The sequence below is a fragment of the Carcharhinus amblyrhynchos genome, chromosome 28 (genome assembly GCF_965287045.1).
Source record: "Carcharhinus amblyrhynchos chromosome 28, sCarAmb.v2.hapA, whole genome shotgun sequence".
In the NCBI taxonomy this organism is placed as follows: Eukaryota; Metazoa; Chordata; class Chondrichthyes; order Carcharhiniformes; family Carcharhinidae; genus Carcharhinus; species Carcharhinus amblyrhynchos.
In genome coordinates this window covers 1,001,183-1,018,697 of record NC_137351.1, presented here as the reverse complement: position 1 = coordinate 1,018,697, position 17,515 = coordinate 1,001,183, and the positions used below count along the sequence as shown (strand labels likewise).

Here is a 17,515-nt window from a genome sequence, read left to right as displayed (position 1 = left end):
AGCTGATTGAAAGTTTGGTCAAAAATGTAGGAAAGAGGGGAAAAAACACAGTGCAGAAGGAGGCCACTTAGCCTATTGGGTCTGCACCGACAACAATTGCACCCAGGCCCTATCCCTGTAACCCCACACATTTACCCTGCTAATCCCTCTAACCTACGCATCTTGGGATACTAAGGGGCAATTTAGTATGGCCAACACACCTAACCTGCACATCTTTGGACTGTGGGAGGAAACCGGAGCATCCGGAGGAAACCCACACGGACACGGGGAGAACGTGCAGACTCCACACAGCCAGTGACTCAAGCCAGGTTCCTGGAGCTGTGAGGCAGCTGTGCTAACCACTGTGCCACCCAGCATGGGCAGCTAACTTTGAAAAGGGCCATTTGAGTGCCGTGGCAAAGACAGAAACTTGATTGAAGGAATTCAAACATGGGGTTGCAGGAAAGGTAGGTATGTATAGATTTGGAGGCAAGCCTGTATGCATGGGTATTACTTTCTCACAACCCAAATGCCACCAGCAATAATTTTTTGAAAATGTTATCCTTATCCTTGAAATTCTTGTGTTTTCTTTCTCTTCAAAGCAGAAGTCTTGATGTCATTGGCAGAACCTCTGCATTTGTCTTATTGATCCCAATATTACACGGGCAACAAGCACGATTGAAGTTAGAACAACGCACAGGTTCATAATGGTTGCTCATGACTGAGTTATGTCATTATATTGTTGGCTTAAGAATTTTCTCCAGTCACATCCTCAGGTGAAATCAATACCATCCCCTGCAACTAATCCAAAAAAAGTGTTCAATTTTTTGAAGCAGGAATGGAACACTTCAGCTGAATGCATATCTTTAAAAAATGGTAAGAATACCTTGAGATAGGTAATTCAAATGGGTGGAGCTTCATTCACCTGTTTCTATTTTAAAGTTTATTTATTAGTGTCACAAGTAGGCTTACATTAACACATCAGCAAAGTTACTGTGCAAATCCCCGAGTAACCTGTTAGGGCACATGGAGGGAGAATTTAGCACGGCCAATGGCCCTAACCAGCATGTCTTTCAGATTGTGGGAGGAAACCGGAACACCCAGAGGAAATCTACGGAGACATAAGAACATAAGAAATAGGAGCAGGAGTAGGCCATCTAGCCCTTCGAGCCTGCCCCACCATTCAATGAGATCATGGCTGATCTGTCATGGCTCAGTTCCACATTCCCGCCCTCTCCCCATAACCCTTAATCCCCTTGCCTATTAAAAACCCATCAACCCGTGTCTTAAAAATATTGAGCGAGGCAGCCTCCACCACTTCAACGGGCAGAGAATTCCAGAGATTCACCACCCTTTGAGTGAAGAAATTCCTCCTCAACTCCGTTCTAAACCGCTCCCCCCCCCCTTTATCCTGAGGCTGTGCCCTCTAGTCCTACTGTCCTTTCTGAGCGGGAAGAGCCTCTCCACCTTTATCCTATCCATCCCATTCACGGGGAGAATGTACAGACTCCACACAGATAGTGATCCAAGCTGGGAAATGAACCCAGGTCTCTGGTTCTGAGAGGCAGTAGCACTAACTACTGTGCCACCATGCCGCCCAGTCTATTTAGGGTAATCAGGGTATTCAGATCCATTTTGATCCCTATGTTTCTCTTTAACCATCAAAACTAGCGTGCTAAATATTTAGCAATGGATGAATATTTGGAATTCTAATCGATTACTTTGGGCAGCACGGTGGCACAGTGGTTAGAACTGCTGCCTCACAGCACCAAGGAACCGGGTTCCATTCCCAGGGTGACTATCTGTGTCGAGTCTGCACATCCTCCCCATGTCTGCGTGGATTTCCTCTGGGTGCTCCTGTTTCCTCCCAAAGTCCAAAGGTTAAGCAGTTTGGCCATATTAACTTGCTCCATAGTGTCAAGATATGCAGGGTAGGGCATTAGCAAAGTAAATTTGTGGGGTTATGGGGATAAAGAGTCGGTGCAGACTTGATGGGCTGAATGGCCTCCTCCTGCACTGTAAGAGGAAACACATGCAGACACGTGGAGACTATAAAGACTCTATACAGACAGTGAGCCAAGTCGGGAATTGAACCCGGGTCCCTGGTGCTGTGAGGCAGTAATGCCAACCACTGTGACACCCCATTATTTATTCAGTTGTAACCAGTGAGCCCCTTGTCTTATGCTTTCATAGTCTGACGCAAGCATCTATCTTTGACCTCCACCTTCTTTTCAACATCCAAAATCAGAATTCTTGTGCCATTTGTACTGCATATTTTAAAAAGGGGGTTTAGAGCTGAATTCTAGCCCATCCAATATTCTGACAAGTTAGACAAACTCATTTTTTAAATAAGCATTCATATTTTCTTGGTACAAAGGGCACACACAATAATTCACGTTATTTTGGTAATGACCAATTTAATTCTCTCAAAGGATAATAATTCAATACTTTTGATTCACATTTTCCTAAAGAATATATGTACATTTTTGTAATGAAGTATTTTTCTCTTTGCAAACAGCTTCATGGCACTTCCTGCATCACTTACACAAAATGCATCTTTCCCTAACTCTCAAAGATCCTTGTATACATGAAGCTCAACTGAACTAATTGACAAGGTTTTAAAGTTTATTTCTTAGTGTCACAAGTAGGCTTACATTGACACGGCAATGAAGTTACTGTGAAATTCCCCTTGTCGCTACACTCCTATGCCTGTTCGGGTCAGTGCAGTAACCAGCATGTCTTTCACACGCTTGGAGAAAACTGGAGGAAATCCACACAGACACGGGGAAAACATGCAATCTCCACACAGATAGCAACCTAAACCAGGAATTGAACCCGGGTCCCTAATACTGTGGAAGCAGCAATGCTAACCACTGTACTACCATGCTGCCCAGGTACACTGAGGGTGAATTTAGCAAGGCCATTGCACCTAACCAGCATGTTTTTCAGACTGTGGGAGGAAACCGGAGCACCCGAAGGAAACCCAAGCAGGCACGGGGGAGAACGTGAAGACCCTGCACAAAGTGACCCAGGCTGGGAATCAAGCTCCTGGTTCCTGGCACTGTAAGGCCGCAATGCTAACCACTGCGCCACCCTGTTACAAGTGTTGTGAGAGACAAAATAGCAATAAATATTACATTCTTCACACTGAAAAGTATAAAATGAGACGTAACTTCAAATTGCAGTCGTAACAAAATCCATTTATTGCAGATTGTCAGATGAAATATCAACCAGAGAACAAGTCTTCATTGCCAGTACATTTAAAAACAAAACCTAAGGCCACAACAATGCAACACAAATAATTCATGCACTAAAAGTTGACTGCATGGGTCTTGAACAAAGTCACAGATCTCCACATGTTCAGAATCATCATCTGTAACTGTATTCTTCCACATCAGATTAGCTCAGTATGGATGGGGAAACAAAACAACCTTCTCTGAATTTACGAATAGAACAGGAAGGCAAGAAAAATAAATACTACTTAAACCAGCTTTAAAACCATATTTTCACTCAAATCAAAGGCATAATGAATTTCTTTCTTATCCATCCTCCCCAAAAAGAACACAAACAAATGTGATAAACATTACAATGCCTAACCCAGTTTTGCAACAATGTCAGATTTTCAGATATTAAAACATATTTTGAACAATTCATAAGGCTTACATTCAGTCAGTCATGATTTTTACATGATGATCAGAATATGAAGCTAAACAAGAGAAGGAATATAGTTAACCATGTGCACACGCTGCCTTTACTTTCAAATGTAATTCAATCCATTAAGACCCGTTAAATTAATGTCCTAAAGAGTGACAGATTTACAACTTACTGCCTTGGGAGGCTGTTAATACTGGGGTGGCAGAGCAACTGAAATGTACTGGATAAAATCAAGCAATTTCTTTCACAGATTGTCAAAATGTAATGTCAAGTTTCATACCAGGGCAGCAAGTTGAAAATCTATCCATTTACTTTATGGGCTTTGAGGAGTGAGATGGAGTTAGAGAAAGGACAATGACACAGAGGGAAAATAAAACGTAAGAATCCAGGTCAACTCAGCTCTCCAGGGAGGGATGTTTTGTCACTCATTGTTAATATGTTTAAGAAACTTGGCATTGACAGGTATCGTGCTCCAAGTAGTGTGAATTCTCTAATTTAGTGAAATGTGATTGTAATATATGCTTTTGAGCCTGAGTTTAAAAATAACCATCAGCAACTTTACAGTTTTGTGGCACCATGCCGTTAAAAATCATCCCAAGATCTGTCATCAGAAATCATTCTCAGTCAAAATAATTGGTTAAAATGACACTTTAAATGCAGACTTTAAAAAAACAGCAAGGGAGTTCTCATCCTGCAGTTTGATAACTACAATAATTTCAAAGGCAGCCCCTTAAATTTTCCTGCTGAAACATCCTCAACAGCATCTTTATATAAAAAAGACTTTATTTGGAAAAGTAAAGTAAGATTCAACACAACTGTACACCAAATTACATTGAAAACATCTGGCAGGAAGAAAAGTAACACGTTTTATCATCTGAAAATCAAGGAAAAGAATGACATGCGGTAAATAATAGGGTTGACGTGCAACGCTACCACATGGAAATATAATAACTCCAGTCAAAATTCTTACCAAAATTACTCTGTATACAATTGGTGCTCAATATCCTATTGTTACAGATGAATGGCCCCACCTGAAATATTAACTTGTCTGCCTTAGATAATCAAACTCTGTGTGCATTTTTAATATCTCCAGTTTTGATTTGATTTCCAGCATTTATAGGTTTCCTTTTTATTACTATTTTCTATTGATAGCAAGTATTTTACACGGTCCCTTTAAATATATATATATATACTCAAAATTGGCTGAAAAAGTAAATTGCCTCTCTTTATTGAGCACAGCAGTAAAATAGATGTGGTTCAATAAAGTGGCTGATAAATGAAAGGCAAAACACAGTGATCTATCCTGGTTACCCTGCACGCAACGTGTGCAATTTCTCTGTTTTAACATTCGAACTGCCGTCAAAACATTTTGCTATAATTGTCTGTAAGTTACACAAGACAAATGCTGAAAATTGAAATTACCGTGGTAAGGCTCAGCTCGTTGAATGTGTTCAAGGCAGTTCCTTGTCACTGCTGAGTGATGCCTCCCATTGTGCATTCAGTTGTGACGACAGATCTCACGCAGATAAGAGCACTGCCAACAGTTCCACCACTCAGCAACCAATCAATCAATCAAAGTGAACAAATTGGGTATGAAGGGACCTGAACAAATATACGCAATTGCTCACAGTTTGATATCAACCGCCAGTGCTCCCTGCAGATTGCCTGTCATTAAACTACTTCCTGTTCTGCCCTCTACATGCAGCTACTGCCAAGCCCAAAATCTGCTAAGGCCTGAATGTTTCTCCCTTTTCTTAGCACATATTGCAGCAACTATTTTTTTTCTCTGAAAATAAAATTCAGATGTAGAGCGTGGTTAAGAAGAGAATTATTCCTGCACAATGAGACGATACCACGCCTATCAGTCTTTTTAGGTCAGGTTTTAGGTTCAGAAGCAGCCAAATTAAAATTTGAGAAACAATGCCAACTTAGAAAAGATGCACTTTGGTGAAGTACGAAGAAATTATTGTTTCAACTGCGATGGCTAAGTTGGAAAGTGGCTCATGATTTGAAAAGACTGTTGTTCCTTGCTTTTGAGGCTCTGAGAATATTTAAGAAAAGCCATTCTGATGAGGTAATGGAGGTCCTGTTAGCGCCCTGGAAAATCCAATCCAACACAAACCACTGCCTTCAGGGAAGGCAATGATGAGAAAGTGGGATTGGGCAGGTAGATGAGAAACAAGTTAAGAATACAATCAGATAACAACATATTGTTTGGATCTTTTATCAGTTGGTTTGGTCATCATTTCATAGATAAATGAACTGCTACAGGTTCAAAATTCATGGAGTTCCAGGTTAGGGAAGTTGCGCTGCTTTAAAGAATAATCTGTGCATACATTAACTCGTATGCTAATCTCCAATGAACTTAACTTGAGCAACTACTGCTTTCACGTAATCTTGCTGACGCTCACTCAAAATAGAACCAAAGTCAAACCCTCGTGAATCTGGCACATTCACTGGTATCTCCTGTCTGGTACTCATATCTTCAGGCTGGTTCCTACCTCTTTGGCTCTGATTTTGTATCATACTCACATTAGTATCCACCCAGTTTGAATGCTCAAGTGGCATAAATACAGCAGTGTTCTCCCTGCATTTCTTCTTCCACTCGATGGGTCATGAGTCAATCATCCTTTAAATCAAGCGTTAACTAGTTGCGCCAGGTAAATAAGACAACTAGAAATTAGATCAGCTATAAAACAAGGTAACAAAAGCTGATGCGAACGAGCTTTTTAAAGGCGGAATTGTGGTCTTAAAACCATTTATAAAGGTGCAATTATATAAGTTAAGCACTGACCAGGTAATCCATCGCAAATATTTGGCTAATTTTTATTGGATAACTTACACTGTTAGATATATTATCACAATCTCCTCCAGGGAAACAACTGTACTCTGTTTGGTACAATCAGATTCTGAACGGATATTACAGTGCTTGAGACAGTGCGACTTGTACTATTTAATAGGCTTCCTCAATCAAGTCAGAATGTATAAAACTAGTCATCCTTGCCAGTTCCAGCTAGCTGCATTGATGAAACAGTACTTGCCATGTTTGGACACTGCAATTGACCTCCTTGAAAGCAAATGTTTATTAAATGTGGCTTAGAATCCCTACAGTGGGAAGGAGGCCATTCTGCCCATTGAGCCTGCACAGACCACAATCCCATCCAGGCTCTGTCCCCGCATTTACCCTGCTAATCCTCTTGATACTGAGGGGCAATTTAGCATGGCCAATCACCTAACCTGCACATCTTTGGACTATGGGAGGAAACCGGAGCACCCAGAGGAAACCCACAGAGACATGGGGAGAAAAGTCTGTCTTCTCTACCTGCATATCGGGTTCAGCTTCATGTAATTAATGTAATTCCACTTTTTAAAGAACAAAGTCCTGTGATTGCCCCACTATCTTCATCTGATATTAAGGTGTTGCTTAGAACTAAAGGTAATACTCTGCATTACTCTTGGTCTTAACCTGGAAATTATGAACAAATGGTTTCTTCAATCAAATTATTATGTATAAACCTACCCAGTATGCACACAGGACGTCCAGGTAATTAGATAAATCTGCTCTTCATTCAGTCTCATTTTGCACAAACTCATAAGGTAAGGTCATACTTAGTGAGAATTAATTTCTGCAGAGCTTAGTCAGAGCAATTACACTTATCTCTGCCCTGACCCACTCGTGTGCTAGACAGTAGGAAAGCACAACAGCCAATGCATGCAAGATGTAAAACAGGCTATATATTTGAAATTGCTTTACACCTAACTTCAATCCAGCAACAAGAGTAATTCCTGTGGACCAGGACTGCAGCAAATAAGCACACACTGCAAATCAACAGAAACTTTGCTGTTGTAATATAAAACAGGGGTAGAGAAAGCACGAGGAAACTCAAAATTAACTGCAGCTCACACTTCACACTGAAGATGTTCAAGGTAAAATGCTGCCTTTTCCTTTTACTGTATTCCAGTGCCCTGCAAGGGTATACAATTCCCTTCGCAAAAATTTAAGCAAAGGAAAAAGCAAATACGCCTCTCCCCCAGAAACCTACAGATGTGACAGTCTGCGCCTCAGAAGCCAAAGTCTCCACCTTCGACAACTTATATAGACCACTGCTTTCAGTAGTTGTCCTGTAGGTCTGGATTCTGTTTGTATTTAATGGTGGCCCTGGTAGGAGGATCCTGCATAGTGTTCTGTGTCACCAGCTCTGTTGAAAGTAAAGAACTTGATTATTACTTTGCAAAGATTAAGGATTTTCAAATTTTTTTTAATAATCCACTTATTTTTGTATTTCTATTTCAACATCTGATCAAATCATAAATGCTTAGAAGAAAAACAGTAAGATTAAGAACTTGAGTTAACATAATCCCCAGGAGTTCCCACTGAAAGTCAACAAATTACATTTCAATTACAGCCTCAGCTATCTAGACATATTAAGCAGTCAGTTTATATACATTTCAAATAGTAATGAAATAAATCACCACATGACTTGTTTGTGGTTTTACCTTGAGGCAGGAATCTTGGCCAGTTGGCATCCTGCTAATTACCAATTCCCTTCCCCATCCATGAATCAGCACTCCACCCCACCATGCTGAACACCAAATGGAAGAAGCAGTGAGGGTGGCAAGGATACAGTGTATTCTGGGTGGGGGAATATCAATGTCCACCACCAACAATGGCTCATTACCATTACTACTGATGAGCTGGTCAAATCCTAAAGGATATAGCTGCTAGACTAGGTCTTCAGCATGTGGTGAGTGAATGAACAAGAGGGGAAACCTACTGACCTAGTCATCATCAATCTGCTTGTCACAGATGCATCTGTCTATAAAGGAGTGGTAGGGGTGACCATTGCTCACTTCCTGTGGAGACAAAATCCAGTCATCACTCTGAGGTTAAAAGCAAATTATTGCAGATGCTGGAATCTGAAATCATAAGAGAAAACGCTGGAAAATCTCAGCAGATCTGGCAGCATCTGTAAGGAGAGAAGAGATGATGTTTCAAGTCCAGATGACCCTTTGTCAAAGCTTTGTCAAAGGGTCACTTGGACTCGAAACATCAGCTCTTTTCTCTCCTTACAGATGCTGCCAGATCTGCTGAGACTTTCCAGCACTTTCTCTTTCGGTTTCACATTGAGGATATGGCAGAATTGGAATCCTGTCCAATTGGACTTCTATTAAATATAAAACCCCAGGAAGCTACATGGACATAAACACTGGAAACAAACAGACGAAACCTTAACACACAGAGGCAAACTATACTGTAAGGACTAAATCTTCAAAACATGTCAATACCAAAACCAAGTCAAAACTATGTAAAGACACTGAGATATTACCATCTCAAAGAGAAAACAGTGGCTAACAACCCAAGTGAAGAAACTGGGAGGCCAGAGCTGATGGCTCCAGGCAACATCCTTTATACAAACAAGCATCAGCAGCAGCTTTGACAAATTTACTGGCGTTCTATGAGGATGTGTCTAGGGCGGTGGATAGAGGAGAGCCGGTGGATGTGGTCTTTCTGGATTTTCAGAAGGCGTTTGACAAAGTACCTCATAAGAGGTTATTGCAGAAGGTCAGGGGACTTGGAGTTGGGGGTAGGGTGTTAGCGTGGATAGAGGATTGGTTGTCAAATAGGAGGCAGAGAGTGGGGGTCAACGAGTGCTATTCGGATTGGCGGATGGTGACTAGTGGAGTGCCCCAGGGGTCGGTGCTGGGGCCTCAGCTTTTTACCATTTATACAGATGATCTGGAGGAGGGAACCGAGTGTAGGGTGTCGAAATTTGCGGATGACACCAAGATTGGGGGAACGGCAAATTGTGCGGAGGGTGTGGAGAGTCTGCAGAAGGATCTAGATAGGCTGGGCGAATGGGCCAGGAAATGGCAAATGGAATTTAATGTTGGCAAGTGTGAGGTGGTCCACTTTGGTAGGAAGAATGGTAGAAAGGACTATTACTTACGTGGCGAAAAACTGCAACAGGCGACGGTGCAGAGGGACCTCGGGGTCCTTGTGCATGAGTCGCAAAAACCCAGTTTGCAGGTGCAGCAGGTGGTCAGGAAGGCGAATGGGATGCTGGCCTTCATAGCGAGGGGGATTGAATATAAAAGTAGGGAGGTCTTGCTGCAGCTGTATAGGGCATTGGTGAGGCCGCAGCTGGAGTACTGTGTGCAGTTTTGGGCGCCGCACCTGCGCAAAGATATTTTGGCCTTGGAGGGAGTGCAGAGGAGGTTTACTAGGCTGATACCGGAATTGAGGGGGTTGAGCTATGAGGAGGGGCTGAATAAACTAGGCTTGTACTCGTTGGAGTTTAGAAGAATGAGGGGAGATCTCATTGAGACATATAAGATGATGAATGGGATGGATAGGATAGAGGTGGAGAGACTCTTCCCGCTCAAAAAAGACACTAGGACTAGGGGGCACAGCCTCAAGATAAAGGGGGGGCGTTTTAGAACGGAGTTGAGGAGGAACTTCTTCACTCAAAGGGTGGTGAATCTCTGGAATTCTCTACCCGTTGAAATGGTGGAGGCTGCCTCGCTAAATATTTTCAAGAAGCGGGTTGATGGGTTTTTGATAAGAGAGGGGATTAAGGGTTATGGGGGGAGGGCCGGAAAGTGGAACTGAGCCACGACAGATCAGCCATGATCTTATTGAATGGCGGGGCAGGCTCGAAGGGCCAGATGGCCTACTCCTGCTCCTATTTCTTATGTTCTTATGTTCTTTGAGAAATGGTCTCCCTTTTCTTTTTCGATTCCAATAGTAGGTCTGGATCTGTTTAGGCGCGTTCCCCATGGATGCAGCAGGCCAGCTGGATGTCTTTGGGCATGATGGTGAATCGCTTGGCGTGGATGGCGCACAGGTTGGTGTCTTCAAAGAGCCCCACCAGGTAAGCCTCGCTGGCCTCCTGCAGGACCATGACAGCCGAGCTCTGGAAGTGCAGGTCTGTCTTGAAGTCCTGAGCGATCTCTCGCACCAGGCGCAGTTTGTGGATCAGCAGCTCGGTGGATTTCTAGTAGCGGTGGATCTCCCTCAGAGCCACAGTGCTGGGTCTGTAGCAGTGAGGCTTCTTCACTCCGTCCGTGGCTGGAGTGCTCTTACGGGCAGCTTTGGTAGCCAGCTTCTTGCGGAGGGCTTTCCCACCGTTTGACTTGCGCGCTGTCTGCTTGGTTCCGGCCATCTCTTCAAACGCAGCAAACCTTTAGATCGATAAGGGAATTAAGGGTTATGGGGAACAGGCGGGTAAGTGGAATTGATCCACCGGATCAGCTACGATCTTATTGAATGGCGGGGCAGGCTAGAGGGGCTAGATGGCCTACTCCTGCTACTATTTCTTATGTTTAGCATGTACACATCAACTGGGGAACCAGGGACATCACACCTGAATGGGATCCATTGTTTTGGTCGTGGGAACTACACTGCAAATAACAGTTTTATCAGGACTAAGGCTGGAAAGAGATTATAAGGTGCTTAGCACTGACCATCCAAACAGAATGTCACCAGGAACTATGCTTTGACATTTTTGATAAAGTTTTGTAATAAAACGCCAACATAGTAGAAGCTTACACTGCAGTTACCAAAACAAAACCTGATTCACAGACGCACAGTTCACACTGGACGGACTGATTGTGTGGGGAGTTGTAAGCATCAGCTAGAATCAGAGATATTGCGGCTGAGGTTCAAAGATAGTTTAAATGTAGCAACTAAATCCTGAGGGCATTTGAGTTGCAGTTTGGACAGGAATGTGGGTTTTACCTGTGGCTTTCCATGGAGGCTTTCGTTGTTAAGTCATGGTTTCGAGTGTTGTGAAGCATCATTATACAAGAGTTCTGAACTATTGTAAGGGCATTAGGACTGTTTTTCTATTTGTTAGTAAACATGTTTTTGGTTGGGCCTAAAACCCTGTGTCCATGTAAGTTTATCCTTTTGGGTAACACAGTGGTTAACACTGCTGCCTCACAGCGGGACCCAGGTTCAATTCCTGGCTTGGGTCACTGTCTGAGTGGAGTTTGCACATTCTCCTTGTGTCTACATGGGTTTCCTCCGGGTGCTCCAGTTTCTTCCCAGTCAAAAGATGGGCTAGGTAGGTGCATTGATGTGGAGATGCTGGCATTGGACTGGGATAAGCACGGTGAGAAATCTCACAACACCAGGTTAAAGTCCAACAGGTTTCTTTGGTAGCACAAGCCACAAGCTACAAGCTTTCAGAGCACTGCCCCTTCATCAGGTGAGCGGGAGTTCTGTTCACAAACAGGGCATATAAAGACACAAACTCAATTTACAAAATAATGATTGGAACGCTAGCCTTAACAGGTAATCAAGCCTTAAAGGTACAGACAATGTGAGTGGAGAGAGGGTTAGCACAGGTTAAAGAGATGTGTATTGTCTCCAGACAGGATAGTTAGTGAAATTTTGCAAGGCCAGGCAAATCGTGGGGGTTACAGATAGTGTGACATGAACCCAAGATCCCGGTTGAGGCCGTCCTCATGTGTGTGGAACTTGGCTATCAGTCTCTGCTCAGCGACTCTGTGCTGTTGTATGTCATGAAGGCCGCCTTGGAGAACACTTACCGAAGATCAGAGGCGAATGCCCGTGACCGCTGAAGTGCTCCCCAACAGGAAGAGAACACTCTTGCCTGGTGTCTGTCGAGTGATGTTCATTCGCCCATTATTGCAGCCTCTGGATGGTCTCCCCAATGTACCATGTCTTGGGACATCCTTTCCTGCAGCGCATCAGGTAGACAACATTGGCCCAGTTACACGAGTATGTACCATGTACCTAGAGGATGGTGTTCTCACATGAGATGATGGCATCCATGTCGATGATCCAGCATGTCTTGCAGAGGTTGCTGTGGCAGGGTTGTGTGGTGTTGCGGTCACTGTTCTCCCAAAGGCAGGGTAGTTTGCTACAGACAACGGTCTATATGAGGTTGTGCGGTTGAAGGCAAGAAGTGGGGGTGTAGGGATGGCCTAGATGAGATGTTAATCTTCATCGATGACATATTGAAGGTTCTGGAGGAGATGTCATAGCTTCTCCACTCCAGGGAAATACTGGACGACGAAGGGTACTCTGTTCGCCGTGTCCGGTATTTGTCTTCTGAGGAGACTGGTGTGGTTTTTCGTTGTGACGCACTGGATGTTACAACAATGGATGAATGAACAATCATCAGACAACAGTGTTCTCTCCCTGTTGGGGAACACTTCAGCGGTCACGGACATTCGGCCTCTGATCTTTGGGCAAGCGTTCTCCAAGGCAGCCTTCACAACGCAGAGTCGCTGAGCACAGACTGATAGCCAAGTTCTGCACACAAGGACAACCTCACCGGGATTTTGGGTTCATGTCACACTATCTGTAACCGCCACAACTTGCCCGGGCTTGCAAAATCTCACTAACTGTCCGGTTGGAGACAAGTGACATCTCTTTAACTTGTGCTTAACCCTCTCTCCACTCATATTGTCTGTACCTTTAAGGCTTGATTACCTGTAAAGACTCACATTCCAACCATTATTTTGTAAATTGAGTTTGTGTCTTTATATGCCCTGTTTGTGAACAAAATTCCCACTCACTTGATGAAGAGGCAGTGCTCCGAAAGCTTTGGTTTGCATTATCAAATAAACCTGTTGGGCTTTAACCTGGTGTTGTGAGGCTTACATCCACATTGTGAGGCTTCTCATAGGTGCATTTACCATGCTAAATTCTCTCTCAGTGTGCTCAAACAGGTGCCAGAGTGTGGTGACTAGGGGATTTTCACAGTAACTTCATTGCAATGTGAATGTAAGCCTACTCTAACTAATAAATAAATTTTTAACTTTATAGAATCCAAATCTCAAGAACTGACTGCAAGGGTAAAACAGAGCACGTACCTCTTACAATACCCTCCATCATGCTGTGTGGCATTATCACCGTGCTAAATGGGACAGACACGAAGCAATTAACATTGCTTTACAGCCTTACGCAAAACCAGTGAACTTCGTACCACAAACCGTCCCATTCGTTTTGACTTTAAGTAATATTTTACAGGAATGCCTCCCATTTTTATATAATTTCTTAACAAAAAACACCATCTCGGAAGACAGAAATCCTCAACAATTGTTGCATTTGTACCATAAGCTGTTTTTCAGATCTCTGGACCAGGCATTCAGCTGCTTGATCATAATCTTTTTTTGTCTAGAAATAAGTCAAGGGCACCCGCCTTAGGTAAAAAGGAAAAAAGAAAACAGAAACAGATTGGAATGACAGGCCAGCCAGCTAGGGAAAGAGAAAGTTAACAGCTTTATGGGATTTTTCATCAGCTATCCTGAGGCAGAGATTAAACTGAGGCTTCATTCTGGGCGTTGCTATCCACCAGCTTGGTCTGAGCACCTGCCACCACTAACTCAAAATGTGTGAACATCAGCACCTTGACAGCAAACACATCAAAATCTTCCTGCAGCTGCTTAGGAGACACTACATGGAATCCTTGGGGTGGAATGTATTCAGCTACAGGGGACTGCTTCCTATCTGAACCCCTCCAGTTTGCCTGGTGAATTCCAAATTAAGGTTCACCCAAAATATTTAAATATTTCAAACAACTAGGACGAGTTGAGGGAAACAAACTGAAGATGCAAAATTGAGGACGCAGAGTGAGCAGCAGTAACAGGGATATAGTGGATTGAGCCAGAGAAGACAGTTAACTGCAGTAATGAAGACAGCACAGTAGGGGAAGGGCTGAAAAATGAGATTAGCCGATAAAAGGCAAGCAAAAACAACCAAGAATAAAGCAACATATTTGCCATGATCAAACTGAACAGCAAAACAGGCTCAAGGTACAGAAGGGCATACTCCTCTTCCAATGTGAAGTATCAAAGAGCAAAGGGGAATGCAAAGCAATAAACTGCCTAAGAAATGGGAAGATGAAACCGTGCTATACACACAGACCAGGCATCTGTTTAACCTAACATCGGAAAGACGATGCCTTCAATAGTGCAGTACCTCTCCAGAAACATACTGAAGTGACACTCCAGATAAAGTGCTTCTATAAATACTGTTTTCTCATTTTAGCTCAGCTTTCTGCTGTTTACTCCTTTTAATGTAGTAAAATATTTGGAGGTGCTTCACAGGAGCATAATCATAAATAATCAAAAAGTGACAAAGCCAAAGGAGACCAAAAGATCAAACAGGTGGGTTCAGGAAAGGTCTTAAAACAGAAGTTTCCAAACTGGCTTTGTTCAGCAGCAGGCCAGGCAGATCCAGACCATTTTAGTATTGTGTAGTGCCCAGCTCATCCAATCAGAGGCTGGCTTCTCCATTAGACGAGCTGGAAACAGCATGAAACTTAAATGGTCTTGTCAAGTGTGAGTGGGGCGCGTGCTTGTGTGTGTGTGTGTGTGTGGAGGGAGGAGGTGAGGGGTTTGAACAGAATATCTGAGAGGAAGGAGGAGAGAGTAGAAACCTCCCCCACAGTGGGATGGGAGGAGAGAGTGAGACCTGCAAGGGTGGAGGAAGAGCGCGATTGTGTGTGAGAGGGAGGTTGAATGTGTGTGTGAGAGGTTGAGTGTGTTTGATAAGAGGGAATGCAAGAGAGGCAGTGTGTGTGAGAAAGACAGTGTGTGTGAGAAACAGTGTGTGAAAGAGAGGGAGTGCATGTCAGTCAAACAGGGAAATTCCAGCAACGCACACATTTAAACAAAAGGAGCAGCAACACTTCTCTTGTTAAAAATATCAAAAACGTGAGACCAAAGTATGCGTTTTAATAAGAGAACTTTTAAATTATAGTAAACAGAGGTAGAAAATTTTTCCATAAATTAGGTTTTTGTACGTTTGTATCTTAGAACTTAGATCTTAGAAAGAGGCCATTCGGCCCATCGAGTCTGCACTGACCACAATCCCACCCAGGCCCTACCTCCACATCTCTACATATTTACCCACTAATCCCTCTAACCTTTACATCTCAGGAGACTAAGGGCAATTTTAACATGGCCAATCAACCTAACCTGCACATTTTTGGACTGTGGGAGGAAACCCATGCAGACACGAGGAGAATGTGCAAAATCCACATGTGCAAACTCTACTGTATGAAAACAATCATTTTCTTGTGGTTTGCTTCTTTGACACAATAATAATGTTTCTCAGGGTTCCTTTAGTATTCTTGGTAGGTCAAAGCATTTCCCAGCTGAAAACGTTTGGGAAACTCAGTCCTAAAGGAAGAAAGAAGGATGGAGAAGAATTCCAGACCTCATGGCCCAGATGGCTGAAGGCACTGCACCAATGGTGGGTGAAAGATGGGGGGAAACATACAAGGGCCAGAGTGGGAGGAATACAGTTTTTAGAGGATCGGATGGCAGAAGGAAGTTACACGAGTGGAAAACATGAGGACACACAACATTTGAAAATATAGATGATACTCCTCCAATATAAGTTGAACACACTTGAGAACAATATTTTACACTATCAGTCCAGGAACAGCTTTAGGTTTACCAATCAAATTAATAAGACTATAAAGACCTAGGAGCAGAATTAGGCCATTCAGCCCATTGAGTCTGCTCTGCCATTCAATCATGGCTGATATTTTTCTCATCCCTATTCTCCTGCTTTTTCTCCATAATCCCTGATCCCCTTATTAATCAAAAAACTATCTATTTCTGTCTTAAAGACACTCAATGACCTGGCCTCCACAGCCTTCTGCAGCAAAGAGTTCCACAGATTCATCACTCTCTGGCTGAAGAAATTCCTACTCATCTCTGCTTTAAAGGATTGTCCCTTTACTCTGAGGTTGTGCCCTCTGGTTCTAGTTTTTCCTACTAATGGGAACATCCTCTCCATGTCCACTCTATCCAGACCTCTCAGTGTCCTGTAAGTTTCAATAAGATCCCCCTCATCCTTCTCAACTCCAACGAGTACAGACCCAGAGCCTCAACCGTTCCTCATGTGACAAGCTCTTCATTCCAGGGATCATTCTTGTGAACCTCCTCTGGATCCTTTCCAAGGCCAGCACATCCATCCTTAGATACAGGGCCCAAAACTGTTCTGCAAGCTCCAAATGGGGTCTGACCAGAGCCTTATACAGCCTCAGAAGTACATCTCTGCTCTTGTCAAGAGGGCTAGAATACATGAATGCTAACATTCATCATAATGATGACAGGTAGGTTCCATGAAGTACTGGCATTTCCCATAATAAGGGTCACTTGGAAACAACATTCAACCATTTTCTCTCTCAAGCATTTCAACATCGAAGAAGCCCTTTTCAAAAAAAATTGTCACAACAGATAAAAGACTTGCCTGCTACTAACAAGTTTTATATCTTTTATAGCTGCAGCTGATTTAATTTAGCAGCATGCTCAATTTTTCTAGGAACGCAAAACACAGAAGAAACTGAAAATAAATCTGACAAAAGGTCCACCATTTTTTCTTTACAGATACTAATGAAGCAACTATGCATTCCCAACATTGTGGGCTTTAATATCTGATATTTACAAAGCCCATGCTGAAATTACTTTTCGATTCAGTAGTTACAATCATCAAAGTGACAGGTGGGACACTGTTCCACACAAATCATTAATTAAACCCAAGATAGGGAAACATGAAATAGAACCGTAGAAACTAAGACTATACATTAGAGAGTAATAAAACAACATTTATATATTATATCCAGTTGACTAACCAGATGTCTGAAAGCAATAGAATGTGTATTGAAACAATGCAATAAGTGGAATACACACAGACTCATACCCCATGCTCTCTGATACACATGTTCAGGGAAATGAACTCAAATTGGATGCATTAATTTTAAATGATATTGATGCAGTTTGACCATGTCATTTTGAAAGGCTACAAAATGATTCTGTAATAAAGTGTGAAATGGGGAATGGTTACACAGTCCATCAAGCTCTTTTCTGCTGCAGATGGTGCATGATTTTTTTC

The 17,515-nt window shown here is 42.8% G+C and overlaps 1 protein-coding gene across 1 annotated transcript in view; it reads right to left on the bottom strand.

Moving 5' to 3' along the window:
• Positions 1-3,165: 3,165 nt before the first annotated feature.
• Positions 3,166-17,515, bottom strand: part of lysmd2 (LysM, putative peptidoglycan-binding, domain containing 2) — a gene marked incomplete at its 5' end in the record, with an annotated part of 72,782 nt that continues 58,432 nt past the window's right edge. Inside the window, one exon of the mRNA XM_080213971.1 lies at positions 3,166-7,832. Coding sequence (XP_080070097.1) covers positions 7,781-7,832 — 52 coding nt within the window. The remainder of the gene's footprint in view (positions 7,833-17,515) is intronic.